Here is a 15732-nt window from a genome sequence, read left to right as displayed (position 1 = left end):
CCAGAACGTCCTTTATTAACTCCAGTTAGCGCTTTCACCCAGAAGGGCTTCTTCAGACTGTACAAACTACTCTAAAAACACAGCCCATATATAATGCGTATAATTAGTCAATCAAACAATTAATGGAACTCATCACAGGGTGTTCCGCTAATATAATACCTATTACTTTCTTAAATGCATATTATACATAGTGCATAAGAAATATGCAGTATTAAATAAAGTGCAATAAAACATACATGTAAAATATATATTAAACTGAACATAATAAAAATTTATATCAATTCATTCATTCAAATGAATTTTGATGTTATGTGCATTACGATGTAATTTATTGTTATCCCACAAGATGGTGCCAAACTACTATTTTGCTATATCATATCACCGCATTTTAATGCTTCTTGAAATAACATCAGCAGATCTGTTGAAAATGAAAAAATTTCTGCTCACAAAACACTCAAATTCATATCAATAAACAATGAAAAATAAAACAAATAAAATCCAACTAATGTACACATCTAACACACTAATTACCTAAAAGTTTTCATTTACAAGAACATCATTAAAAAACATTACTAAAAATTAATAGGGACCTTGAAGCTCAATACTTCAAGGTTCTACCTATTCTCCTTTTTCTTAAAAAACTGATACAGGCTGACTTTATCATTGAGACCAGGGGGATGGTCAGCCTTACATCTAATGATCCACCTAGTCTCTAATTCTAAAGTATGAGTTTCTAAATCACCTCCCCTTGGGGTACTATTAACAGTCTGTAAAACAAAAAAACTAAATTTGTGTGTGTTGCCCCTAGCCTTAAAATGTTTAGCCAGGGCATTATGTTCATCTCCTATTCTCATACAATAATAAACATATATTCATATTTATGTTCATATGTTCATAACTGAGAGTCCTACATTTTATTGAGGTGCATGGTATCAAATACCATTGTGGGAGAAAAGACAATTCACTGAGAATGTTGGTTTATATCACACTATACTGGAAATACTGCTAGTTGTTTGTTAATAATTATGAAAATAGGCAATATTTTATATGTACTTAATACTTAAAAAAAAGTGATTTACAAACTGTTACATGATATTAGATGAAACCTTAGATGCTGTTGAAGAAAACTATCTTTGATATGTCATTGTAAGTTGTACAACCAGAGATATATCCAGTATTATCTGAACTGCTAACTATACTATTACACATGTTTTCATATTTCTGTAAACAGCTCAATAAACATGCACACAAGGAGGAATTTCTTGTTGTTATATGAAATTGTATGACTGCTTAACAAAAAGGTTTTAACAATATATGTCGAGGTTGCATAGTTTTCAAGATATTAAAATATGTTTGTGAAAATTTAGAAAAAAATATGATTTCAGGTTTGTGTGCCTTATAAATAGCAAACAAATGCCATTATATTTTAAATTGAATATAATCACGGAAACAACCTCAATAAAATCTGGTGGTTCTTTAACCATCTTCTTGGGTATCAACACCACTGTTTAACCCTGAAAAAAATGGCAAATTGCCTCCCAGTCACTGACTAAACCTCATTCCTACTTTCATTGCTAACATCATTGCTAAGAGTGATCATTTCAGTTTGAATCTAAAAAGACTGTGCGAGAGAAAACATAACTTTTTTCCAGGGTTGGCAAGTCCCCCATTAATCTCCACAGCCCCTACTAGTTATATATACCAACTCCAAAGTCATAAAGTAGTGGGATAAGGGCAAAGACCATAATGTAACATGATCTCGCACAGAAATCAGACACCAGAAAATTGTTAGCTCTTACAGCTGTAACAAATTATATATGTATTCAGTTTAACTGTGTATGATGGCTAATTCAAACACCTTTTTCAGCCATGATCCAGGTCATTTAGCAACAGCAGTATAGAAACATTACATACGCAGTGATCGTACAGTATTATACTAATAGTTAAACAGAAATGTTCATATCATATCATTCAATTAACATAATAAAGAAAACATAAAAAAGCACAAATAGCCAAGTATTATGTAATTGTACTAAAACTGCATGGAATGTTCACATCGGCCTACACACACATACGCGCGCACGTACATACTCATACACATATACAGTAGATCATGGTTATTTTGCTGAGAATCAGAGAGGTAGGAGTAATTATCTGACCCTACAATGTTCATGCATCGAGAATGACCATGATAGAAGACGATTTTCTTAGGGAAGTAGTTACTATTATTGAGATGTTAAAGAAAGGGGTTATAGTAATGATTTTTTATATAAAGTGGCTTTTGACATTTATGCTAAGAAAGTGGCTCTAGAAATTTATGATAAGAAGGAGACTGCTTTTATATCATTTTTGAAAGAGGAGATTGGTAGTATTGAAAAAAATAAATGGGGTACAGGTAATATAGGTCCAGTTTTTATGTTAGATATGTCTACAGACAGTTTAACGATTAGAGAGATTTTGTTGAGAAATTGGAAGATTTTGCAAGCTAATTGTGAAATGGCATAACTAAGGAACCTAATTTTGTCTACTATTGGAAGACATGTTTCAAAACAATGTTAGAGAAACAGGACACTTAAGTTAGGATGCCTAAAACTGATAAGGATGTAGGAATACATAATTGTGGAATGTGCAAAGTTTGTAGGTATATTTACATTAGCAAATATATTTATATTGAGGCCATTGATTTAACAATTTATTTAAAGGAGAGATATAATTGTAAATCTAACAGCTTTAATATACATTGCTATGTGTTCAGGGTGTCAAATTTTTCATATAAATATGACAATATGCTGTTTAGAAAAACAAATTGAGGAACATCTGTATAGTATAAAAGTTAAAGATAATATAATGCCATATTTAAACATTCTCCAACTTGTGACAAATACAAAACATTTTTATTTTCTATTGAACATTCCACTTGATTTGAGAGAAGAGAATTACAAAAAGAAATTGGAAACTATTGGAACTAAGTGGCAAATCATATTAAGGGCAGACCAACTTCCAGGATTAAGCAAAAGTATTAATGTGAAATGTGTTTTAACAGAAAAGAGATTAAAAATTAAAAATTAATTGCTTTTTGAAAGAGTTCCATTTTATAGGGCTTTAGGCATTATTTGGATTTTATGTAAATATATGTTACCACTAATAGTTAATAAGTTGATTGTTAATAGTTAATAAGTTGATTGTGACTTAATTGCTGATTTAATTGTTTTAATTGTTGAATCAATTGGTGATTTATTGTATTTTTTAAAGCTGTGTGTGACTGTGTTTTTATTCTGAAGAAGTCTGTTTACGAAAGTGTATTAAAAGTGTTTGACACTAAGTTGTTATTATAGTTTTTCTTTCATCTCATTGCTAGTGTGGTTTTGTTTTTGGTTTGAGTCTTACAATACTATACTAGTGTGATTTAGTTTGTTTTTGACCCTACAATGTGTTTTCTTCAGCTACCTCACCACTCCTTTTTCTATTTAGTAGTTAGATTTCCTTACACTTGTGTTGTCATATTACTTTTGTTCAAAATGTATAACGGGCAAGACACAAGTATTCTGTTCATTTGAGGGGGGGTCACAAAATGAAGTCACTGGACGTTTTAATAGCCATTTGGCTTCCTTTCTTTATCTATTAATGTATGAATTTATATATTTTTAATTGTGTTACAAACTGTGAATTTACTTGTTTTCCTTTTTAAATGATCATCAAACATTTTAGACTATTATAAACAAATTCATGCTAAAAGGTTCTGGTTCGCTTTGAAATTTGATTAGTTTTCAGTTGACCCAAGTCACTACATTTCAATACCATGTGACAGATCACTTTAAAAATCAGAAAGTTGTAATTATTTTAATGAGTTTTTTTTATTGCAAAAACTATTACAAAATAGCCAAGCCAAATGTCTTCACGTATAATCCCAATTCAATATTTCATAAATAAATACAGTTCTTAAAAAAGAATAGTGACTAGGAAAACCATGAAACATTATTGCCTCCACAAAAATTCATGCACATTTTCCAAATGTGTTTACTACATAAAACATTTACATCTGCAACATATGTAGAAAAATCTTGCTTATGTCAAGTGCTCTCATGCTATTTTTCTCGACACTCTTGCTGCTTCTTGCTGGTAAAGGCAAGTGCTCTAACTCACACTAACCTAAAGTGTTTTGATAGTGCTCGACCTCACACCATCTTGAAAGTGCTCTAACTTACAGTGACTTGAACTCCCATAACTACTTAGCTCATCCAGCACACTATCCTATAAAACTGTATACTTCTACCAGAACCGTAACTCTTACCTAGAAATACCTTTTATGCTCTTCACCCCTAAACCCCCCTTATTTTTCCCTAACCCTTAAACTGCCTTCCTATTCCCTAAATCTAAAATCCAATTCATGCTAACCTGAAGACTCTCTTTTTATTTAACTCTAAAGCTCCCTTCCTGCTTCATAAACTTAAAACCCCTCCCTAAACCTAAAACTCCCTTCCTGACCATTGCACTAATCTACACTCACTGACCACAACTACTGCACTTACCTTGTTTGAATTTGAATAAAGAGTTTAGTAAGCTGTGGCATATTTGAGTTTGAGCATGGCAGCCTACATGTGCTTCAAGACAATCAAGTCCCTGGCTTCAAAAAGTAGTCTTCGAGTGCCTAGAACATGACCGTTTGTAGAACACCCCAAAAATACATTGCTGCGGTTTATATACACTTACAGACCCACATACAAATACATACAGACGCACACACACACACACACACACACACACACACACACACACACACACACACACACACACGCTTATGTGTATATACATACAAACACACAAAAGCTCAGAAGGAAAATACATATAAGCCAATATAAAAATTCTGGAGATACACTAAGAAAAGCTTTCAAAACACAGATTATGATAAGGTACTGGGAAACTAAACTTAAAAATATGCAAAACAGTAGTATGTTCAAAACACTGATAATAAAAAGGCTTAAGTCTGCTTACAGTCCGTGAATCTTTAGCCTAATGATTTTTTATTTTTTTTTATTTTTTGCTAGTAAAACATTCATTACACAAAGCACAATCAGATTATTCAGTCTGGCAGTAAATTATCAGCAGTCTTAACTGGAGATAATTTCTACAGTAATGGCTTGAAAAAATTCCCATTAGGCTTTTGTTCCCCTTTTGTAAACATTTTATGTCTACCATGTAGACTAGACATATCAGCCAGCTAGGCATTTGTCATATAGTTCTTTCATGTTAATATTTGTGATTTACTGAGACTAAGTTAAATTGTATTAAGAGAAATTAAATAAAACACAAACAGACTTATAGTAACAGTAGTAAAATATTCCCAGTGATTGTGATAATACTCTGTTTAATTATCAGCTCGGGCCTCTATGGCATTAGATGAATCCTAGTCCCTTTACTTCCCTTATTACGTTTCTAAGGGCTAATGAATGACTTAAAGCAGAGAAAAAACCTTGGCCATGCCTTCTTTTTGCATATATTGTTCTACTGCCAATTTATAACAAGACCATCAAATGCATAAACTGATTTGTCATTATGGAGCACAGTAAGACTTACAGGGAAGAGGACAATGGGCACCGTTAAGGTCACTGCAATGAGCACTGCAACTCGTACACACAGAATCAAGACATCAAAGGGGTCGACTTTGCTATATGTGTGAAGCAGTTCTGGTTCAACTTTACCTGTGAACAAAAAAGAAAATATAAATCATCAGTTAATGAAACTTGTAAATACTTCAAATGTATTAAGTTGTTTGCTTATATTATTTGCCCAGCCTTATCACATCTTATGTCCATCAGACTGTCATGACTGATACAAAATGAATCTTGAGTTAGCACTGATAGAAATGGTAATCTGTCACCAGTATACCTTAGTGAATATTCAATATATTATTAAAGTAATAAAACAGAAGAATGATATAGACACCAAGACAAGCCACATGCTCATTAAAACATTTCTTGCTTATGGTGTGAAGATCCATCCATCCATCCATCCATCCATCCATCCATCCATCCATCCATCTATCAATAACCCACTTTTTTCATTGTTTTTGCTTATAGGGTCAGTTCAACAGTGACAATCATCTACACTCATGGTTCACACCACCATGTGGCTAGCCCTGCCATGGCTATTCTTCCATACCACACACTGGTACTCACATTCCTACTACTGGCCAATTTAGAGTGTCCAGTCCACCTATTGCATTTCTTAGGAATGAGGGATGAAACCTTTGTGAACATGAAGGAAATATACAGACTCTGCACAGAAGGTACCCCAGTCAATAATCTAACTGGAAAATGTGAGATGGCAACCTATCTGCTGTGCCACTGTGCTGCCTCAAGCATACAGTTCCTGGCATTCTATTCATCAATGAAGATAAAGTCTTATTATTGCAAATGCTACACACGTACTATATTCATAAGCAAATACAGAGCTGGAGTTTCATGCAGATACTTGGAATTAAACAAAGCATTTGAGGTAAGGAATTATTTTTAGGAAAGGTGTAAATGTAGAGTTAAAAATTTAGGAAAATTTAAAAAATACAAGGCAAAGCAACACCAGTTTTAATTGAGAGGATGTTTTAACAGTGGGTGCTATCATATAGTTTATAACATATATTAACAAAAGTCATTCTGATTAATAGAACTGAATGAAACAGCATTTATTAAAAGGAAAACATTCTACAGACTACAGAATCCCCTCCAAATTTATTTGAAGCTGGTACACTCGTCTTCTTAATGTAGTTTATTCTGAGTCAGCTTAGAAACTGATATAATGTGACATTAAAGGCACTGATGATTTTAAAACATTTGAAATGTTTAAGCTAGAGGACAGAAGGATTATTCTTAGTTATGACGAAATACATGTCTAGAAAACAAATAATTTATATTTTTGTAGTTTATTGCAGTGTAGATTTTATTTTACATTTTTTTGTTGCTATTTTTAATCTCTATAGTTGCTTTGCATTTCAGCCTTTTTCTGAGTATGTAACTTGTCTTACTTGATTAATGTATGTTTGAGGTTTGCCAGCTCAGTGGCAGAGAGGGATTAAGCCCCAACTATGACCCAGGTGACTCAGTTTTGACTATTGGTTCTGGTGACTAATGGTGCTGATAGAGATGATGGATGGTATGCATACTGGAAGGGATAGATGTGATTTCCTGGCTGGCTATGCCTGCTGCTCTAGCGCTGGGAGATGAAAGTCTCATGATACACAAAAGTAATAGCAGATCTGAATGGGATATGCACTGTGGCTGCTAACACCAGTGGCGGAACCTCCTATCCCCAAATGCAGGGGAGCATGCATGGGTGAAGGTAGTGGAAGCATTGGGCAGCCCTTGTAGTGAAGCAGGTGTGTTGGTTACTAACTGGAGGAGAGGTCAGGTCTGTAATGTAAATGATCTTCATCGCTGGGATGTTAGTTGAGAATATAAATGCCTCACATCTGCCTAGATGATGATCCCCATGCAGCATTTCACCTTGGTGCATCTATAAAGCCATTCCACACCGGAAAGGTATGAATGGGCATATGCACAGCTGCAGAGGCTCAAGGGTTAGCTGGTAGAGGGGGAGATAAAGAAAGAAAAGTGTTTATTTGAAGTCTCATTTATCTCTTCATCATGCTTATTTTAAGCCTTTTAACTGAAGAGTGCTGTTGAGTTAAATACACATCTTCTGGAATGGATGAGGTAAGTTAAAAAATGTTATTTCTCATGGGAAGGGAAAAGAGACCAAGGATGATTCCACTCATCACTCATGTGAGCTAAAAATTAGGGTGCCCGCTCCTTCTGGAAGCAGTATGACTATACTTGGAGATCGTTAGTTTGAGGACAGGACTTATGATAAGTGCATCTTTTGATCATAATTACACTAGTATAGCAAGTTCTGAACCACTCAGATACAGGAAAGACAGAAGCTGCATTCCACAACATCAACATGATATACCATGGCCTTCCTTCCAAATGTATGTGAGGTAGCCATATGAAAGAAACTGTAATAGTACAGTGAAAAAGCACTGAGCAGTGATTTCACTGATTCTACTATAGCCATCATCATTCATACTGGGTGTAGCTAATAGGCATGAAAAAGGACAGGCACAGATGACACACTGATTCATATCTGCTTTTTGCAACAGCAGTTGCTGACCATCAAGTAGCAGTAATGAAAATGCAGAATGCACTTTGCAGAGTGAGCTCTGTATGCAGTGGTGACACTGTTACTTCATGGTTCTCTGCTGAGTTACCTCTATGTGTAGTGTGGACACTGTTATTTCAGTGGCACCATCATTTGATAGCTCTTTGCAGAGTCAGTTCTGTGTGCAGTGGTGACACTATGACATAGTGTCACTTTTAGAGTCAGCTCTGCATCCAGTAGTGACAACATAATTTGATAGTACTTTGCACAGCCAGGTCTGTGTGCAGTGGTGACACTACAATTTGTGGCTCTTTGTAGAGTCAGGTCTGTGTGCAGTGGTGATACTACAATTTTTGTAGCTCTTTGCAGAGTCAGGTCTGTGCACATTGGTGACATAATTTGGTGGCTCTTTACAGAGTCAGATCTGTGTGCAGTGGTGAGACTACATTGTGGTGGCTCTTTGCAGAGTCAGGTCTGTGTGCTGTGGTGACACTGGATTTTGGTGGCTCTTTGCAGAGACAGGTCTGTGTGCAGTGGTGACACAACATTTTGGTGACTCTTTACAGAGCGATAACACTGACTTAGTAACATTGAAATGATTATTTCCTGGCCCTATTCTAAGATAGTGGTTGATCTTAATCACATGGAAACATAGCAAAATATTTTACTAAAAAGCTAATAGTGAAAACTAATCCAGTGTGTCTTATCAAACCAAATGTAACTACATTTCCAATACATTCCCTGTACTATCCCTCCATCCCCAAAACATGCTTTTTTCCTACAGTCTCTCAGTCTAAAGTATTTTTCCTATTCTTAAACCATAATAAGTAAAACAAAATTGGTTTGTTCCCTATTATTATTGTACAAATTATCAGGTACTCTCCAATTCTGTTACTAATAAATAAATTAATTTATTTGAATAGTTTGAATTTGAAATAATTACTTGCTTATGAGTCATTCTTTCATACTGTTTTTTTTTCCACTTCGTTAAAACCATATATAATTGTTCTTATCCTGTTATTGAATTAATTCATACCTCAGCTGCAGAAATTAATTTAAATTCACATTCATAGTGTGACGTTGTGAAATATTGACTCATGCCTCTCAAATGTACAGATTTTTGCAGAATGTCCAGATTTTTGCCTCATATTTTTTATCTGTTCCTCAAAAATGTGATTTTCTGGCAAATTATTGGCAAATCATTAAAGATTTACATTAAAATAATGATGGACATTTGAGTTTCAGACTTCATACCATTCAGAAACTTCATGCTAATGTAAAATCTGTTATTCTATTAACGTTCTAAGTTTTTAAGCGCAATATTTAAAAATTGTCCCAATTTTTGAGTCTTTGACCCACTTTTATTTATGACCTTGACCAGATTTCTTGCTTTAAGAGGTTGAGAGGTTTGTGCCAGCTGTATCAGGAGAAGTGAGACAGTGCATGTGTGGCATATGCCAGCATGACTGGGTGAAATTTTGTAAATAATCTTATGTCATTTGACTGTTACATTAATTTGTACAGATGCTTGTATTAAAAATGTATTTGTCAAAGTTGCTTATGTTAAAAATGCTCCAACAGAATCTTAACTGAGTTCTGAATGTGAACAGTGCCAGAGTCAAGTGACTTGATGTGATGTCATTCCATAACCAACTGAAGGACAGAAATCTGGCAGCAGCAGTTTGTTGTTTGTTTTTCTTTTTATTTGGAATCTGATATAAAAGATCTATGTCAGTTATCACAGCAAACAGTAGTAGTTGTGTGTGGAGTATCTCATCTTGCCTTGTGGAAGTGAGCATCTCAGCAGTACATCTTGCCTTGTGATATTAACTGAGTTAACTAGGTACAGTTTCTCTTTAGTTTTATTAGGAAAACTGCAGTGAGATTAGTTTAGTATTATTTCTTTTTTCTGCATGTGAGATTCTATCCAACTGCGATAATTTATATTTCCTGTGACTGAAAACTGATGTTTACTGTAAGTAAAATATTAAGAATTTTCCTGTTTTCTATTTTTTATTATGAAATATTTGATACCTTTTCATTGTGGCTGGTCTTTTAGTGAATATTTTTAATATCTTGAGAGTATCTGTGCTTATTTCATTGGAACTGTGGCCACTCCAAAAAGCCTTACTGTTTCAGTCACACACACTACCATTCATATCAGTATTAATTTGATGCAGTATAACTGATTACCCTTTGTAACAGCATTAGAGTATTTGGCTGATGTCAGCTACCCTGTAATCTGGAGAGAGGGGGCACAGCTAATGAATCTGTGTCACCCTTTCCCAGATGTCCTAGATGTGTATGTGTGTACATGTGTGTATGTGTGTATTTGTGCATGAAATCAGATATTCAAGTGTGTATGTCAGATACTTGGAACTGGGACACAGTGTTCCAAGGTGGATCATGTTTGGGATCTGGAGAAACAAAGAGTCCAGTCCCAGTGGAGTGTGTTCCCTGTGTGCTCTTAGGGGAAATTGTGTTGGATGCAGAGAGCTGCATTTGAAAGACTGTGTAAATCGACTATTCCTGTGTTTAGCAACTGCCCCTTACCAGTGTCAATGGTGAGGACTGAGGATTCTTGATCGCTGGCCTGGGATAAAGAGGGGCTTGTCGTCACACATAGCATCAGTTATTTTTTATGAAAAATTGTACCACCTGCAGTTTTTCTAATACTACAATAACATATAATGAATATTTATTTATTTATTAATTAATTATTTTATTTATTTTATTTTGTTTTGTTTACAAGAAAGTCTATCTGGGAACTGAAATGCCCAATTTCAGCAGAGGTGTAGGAAGAAAAGCACCAGAACACAATATAGAAATACATTTTTGACAATTCAAAAGGAAAACAGTTAACACGTATTTTTTTGTACAAAGTATTTCAATCATTCTTGGAGTTTCAAGCAAAAATTCCCAAAAGTCATACAATATAAATGGATTTCTTACAGTCTTGGTACCCATCCAGGAATTTCACCAACTATCACAGTTGTATTCAAGTTATGGAAGCACATCCTAGCAAGCAACAGGCATACACTATGGAAGCAGTCTTGGACAAGATACCTGTCCATTTTCAGACACACACATTTTCAGGTAATCATTTAATTGATATAGGAAATCACAAGAAACCGGAACAAACCCACATGAATGCAGGGAGGACATGCAGACTCTGGACAGAAGGCACCCCCAGCTGAGAATCAAACCAGAGAAACTCTTGCTGTGAGGTAACAATGCTACTGCTGCACCACTGCACCATTCAGAAAAATGCTTAATGTAAAACCAATAAAAAACATTGGTTTTACATTATTTAAGCATTTTTGACCATATTTAGTATATGCAGCCTGATGTTATACCTTTAAGTAGGGGATTGCCACTTGTTGTTTAATTAACTGTCATTCAATTAAACAAAGCTATATAAGGGAACTAACAGAAATGTGAATTTGATTCTGATGATGCCTAAATGTAAGTAGGCGAAAGTGCTAAGTCTTTTGTTTTTCTATTTAAGAAAGAGTACTTCTGTGGATGTCTGGGCATTGTTGTGACCTCTCTGTTTGGAATTGTATTTTACTAATCATTTATTTTGATTTTTGTTGGTTGTTTGTCATGAAAACCTTGCACAGTCATCTGTTTAGCTATTTACCTGGAGGACCAATGTTTTAAATTGCTGGTTCATGGTACTATGGCAGAATCTTCCTGGCCTGAGGGCCAGCTATTTATGAAGAAGAAGACCAAGAAAGTTTAGTCGGATTGTCCGTCTATATTCCTGTCACCAGACATCTCTCTCAAAGGCTGGTGAAAGCTCAGAGAACCACCTGGTTATTCTGTCAGATTCTTCTGCCACAACCATTTCAGAGACCAACATGGATCTGGTTCCTCACACGTTCCAGGAGGCTCTTCAGAAGTCTGCTTTGAATGTTCAGGGGAAACTGTGGCTGATTATTTCTGAAGGGCCTAGGGGTGTTACACAAATCCTTGTTAGGGAGGAGGTTCACACTAATCTTATTGAGTGTTGGCAGGGGTCCGAGCAATCTGAGATTTTTAGGGCTGACTTTCCTGTGAAAAATAAGCAGAAGTATATTTCTCTTGTTCCTAAGGATCATCAGAGTGAATGGTAGAATTTCATACAGGGTTTGTTTATTGCCTTTATGGCTTTGAAGCCCCCTCAAGGGTTTCTGTCCCTGCTTCCCATTGTTCTTCAACTCCTGTTAAGAGGCCTATGGAGCAGGTTTCATCTAACGAGGAAGCAGATTCTGATGAGGAATCTTTGGCCTATTCCTCTCAGATTCTCTATCCATTGGATTATACTTCTCAGGAAGAAGATACTATTATTCTTGATTCTCCTTATGAGGAGATTTCTTCTGGTGATATGGTTTTCTGTATGGCTGAGTTTTTCAAGTAAGACTATTTCCTGATTTCTGATGTTTAAAAGAGGTATTATGAGCACCTTCAAATGCAGTCTCCCAAGCCCTCTGCTGTTCTTCTTGTTCTTACTGCTTTGTTGGATACTTTTTCTACATATTCCCAGCCTCCTGCTCCTAACAAACCTGATGGGTTTTATAAGGTTCCTGAGCATTGTAAATTTCTGTACAAGTGTCCCTCTGCTGCCCCTTCTGTTATTTCTTTTTCTTCTGAGAAGCCATCTAAGCTTTTATCTTCTACTAAGGTGACAAGGACAGCAGAACCAGGGAGAGGTCAGATAAAAAAGTGTATACTGCTGTTACTCTGGCTTTTAGGGCTGTAAATTACCAGATCCATATGGCCAAGTATATTTTGGCCCTTATCTCTCAGGATTTTCAGGTAATTTCAGACCTTCCTGATTTTGAGGGGAAGGCTTCAGTTCTCTCTTTGTTATTGTCCTCTTCTCAAGTGGCTCACCATTTCCTTAAATGTAGCTATGCTGCAGCTGCTGCCTTGTCTAGAGGTTCTGCCTTCGGTTCTATGTTGAGGAGGCATTCCTGACTTCCCCTTCAGTCTCTGCCTGATGATATTACAGCAAAACTAATGGATGCTCCTATTGATAATAAAAATCTCTTTGGTTTTGCAGCTGCTGAGCTCTTTAAGTCTCTTCAGGAAACAGATAAAGCTATACAAGATTTAAAACATATTTTTCTTTGCTCTGTTCTCAAATTTCAGAGGAATTATCCCACTAGGTCTGCCTTTGTCCATAAACAGTCTCACCCTCCTCCCAAAGATAAAAAGGGTGCTAGAAGGGGTTCACCCGCTAACTCTACTCAGACTCCTACTGTTCAGAAGCCTCTTTTTACAGACAGGCCCAGTTCTGTCTTATTATATTCTTCCCTCCGTGCTCAGCTAAGTTCTTCTATCTCTTCATCTTTCCCCGACCCTTCCAAATTGGTTATGGAGCACTCCTCAGCATTCTTGGGTATTTTCCATAATTTGTCAGGGGTATTATTTGGTTTGGAAATCCCTTCCCCTTTTGTGGGCATTCCTCAACCTTCTCAGGAACAGCTGCCTTTTTTTCTGGATGTTCTTTGGAGCCTTTTTGTCTCAAGGAACCATCCTAGCTGTTTTGGCTTCTTTAAAGGGGAAGGGGATTTAATCTAAAATGCTTCTGGTTCCCAGGAAAGACAGCACATGGAGATCTATTCTGGATCTCTCCTGACTCAATACTTTTTTGAAAGTTTCTTCATTTCAGATGTTATCCCTTCAAACCTTGTTTCATATTCTTCTTCCTCAGGGTTTCCTGGTGTCTCTGGATCTCAAGGATACCTATCTTTATAACTCTATTCATCCCCTTTTCAGGAAATGTTTGCATTTATCTGTTGATTCCTTGCATCTTCAGTTCTCTGTTTTGCCTTTTGACCTTTCTACTGCCCCAAATGTCTTGACTAAATGCCTCACTCCTGTGATTACTTTTTTGTAGGATTAGTGGAATACAGATCTTTCCTTATCTGGATGACCTGCTCATTCAGGCTTCCTCTCCAGTAATTTTGCTTCAACATCTTCACTATGCTATTTGTCGACTACAAAGCCTAGGGTTTACAGGGAATTTCCAAAAGTCCTTCTCGACTACTTCTCTGGATCATTTTTTCATAGGTGCAGGCTCTACACCATTCCAATGCTGGCATACCTACCTCCTCCAAAGGCTTTAACTTTCATTGTATTCTTTCAATCCCCTCTTCCTCTGGCCTCCATTACAGCTAGGGAGTTTCTACATGGTCTGGGATACATGGCTTCCAACATTTCTATGCTTCCTTTGGTCATTCATCTCATCCCTTAGAATTTTCTGATTCCTCCTCACTAGTGCCTCAAGCTAGAGTTTCAGTGGTGGATTCATCAGTTGTCCCTAAACCCAGGCCTTCCTTTTCAACCTCCAGTCCATGCTCAGGAACTCTTTTCAGATGCCTCAGACATGGGGGGGAGAGCATCCTTTGGCCCTTTGAAAGTTCAGAGCCGTTGGTCTTTATGTCAACATAAGGACCATACCACTATCAAAGAGATGAGAGCTCTTCTCTTGGCCCTTTAGGCCTTTTATTCTCTTTTTCTGCCTGGACCCCTCAAAATCATCACAGACAATACCACATTGATGTGGTACATCAACAAGCAAGCAGGGACACGGTCTTACCACTTGTGCAGACTAGCTCTTTAAGTTGTGGATGTAGCTGTCTGGTATCAGGTGACTCTTCAGGCTGTTTACATTCCTTCTGATAACATTGTGGTAGACTTTCTGAACAGGTCCATTACACACTCATAAGTGGATGCTTCACAGAGATGTGTTTCTGGACATTGTCCACCAGTGGGGTTACTCCTCAGGTAGATCTCCTTTAAACAGACAACTTCCTCTATTTTGTACCAGGGTTCCATGTCCTCTGGCTTGGAAGGTGGACACACAATATTTCTCTTGGAAGGGTATTTTTTTATGCCTTCTCTCCCCTTCTTCTCATATCGAGGGTCCTGTTCAAGATAGAATAAGATGCTCCCAAAACCCTTGTTGGTGCATCCCTTTTAGCAATGTTCCCTCTTCTTCTGCATTTACCCAATGGCAATCATCACAAGTTACCTCACACAGTGGATCTAATCACACAAGACAAGGGGTGTCTCATCCATTCCCACTTGAATATTCTTCAGCTGACACTGTGGGTGATAGGGTTTTGATCCTTTTAGAGACCTTTTTCTGAGGATGTGCTTCAGGTTCTGTAGGAGGCCAGGAAACCCACTTTCAGGAAATCTTATTTGCTCAAATGGAAGAGATTTTTTGTTTGGTGTCTTGCTCATAACCTGGATCATCTTTCCATGGAGGTTCCTTTGGTTCTCTCTTATTTCTGTGAATTGCTCAATGCTGGGTTGCTATACTCTTCTGTTAAACGAACCAAAAAAGATAAAGCAATATATCCTGAATCAAAGAAGTATAAGGCAGGCAAAACATGTTCACTTCTTGTAGTATACAGAAAACTTTATTATTAGAAAGAGAGATAAGCTTAAATTTGAGACAAAAGCACTTCTCTCTCTTTCTAATAATAATGTTTTCTGTCTACTACAAGGAGAAGTGAACATGGTTTGCCTGCCTTATACTTGGTTGCTTGAGGATATATACTCTTCTGTTAAAGCCAACTGTCA

General features: G+C 36.4%; 1 protein-coding gene across 2 annotated transcripts in view; it reads right to left on the bottom strand.

Annotated features, from left to right (window-relative positions):
* SLC38A3 (solute carrier family 38 member 3) overlaps positions 1-15732 on the bottom strand; it is a 1194467-nt gene that overhangs the window by 154844 nt on the left and 1023891 nt on the right. For both annotated transcript variants that reach the window (XM_044078187.1, XM_044078188.1), the window contains one exon: positions 5575-5699. In XM_044078187.1, the coding sequence (XP_043934122.1) occupies positions 5575-5699 (125 nt within the window). The remainder of the gene's footprint in view (positions 1-5574; positions 5700-15732) is intronic.

This window comes from Protopterus annectens, chromosome 7.part0 (assembly GCF_019279795.1).
Source record: "Protopterus annectens isolate FY-2018-M chromosome 7.part0, PAN1.0, whole genome shotgun sequence".
Taxonomy (NCBI): Eukaryota; Metazoa; Chordata; order Ceratodontiformes; family Protopteridae; genus Protopterus; species Protopterus annectens.
This window is presented reverse-complemented; position numbering and strand designations above follow the sequence as displayed.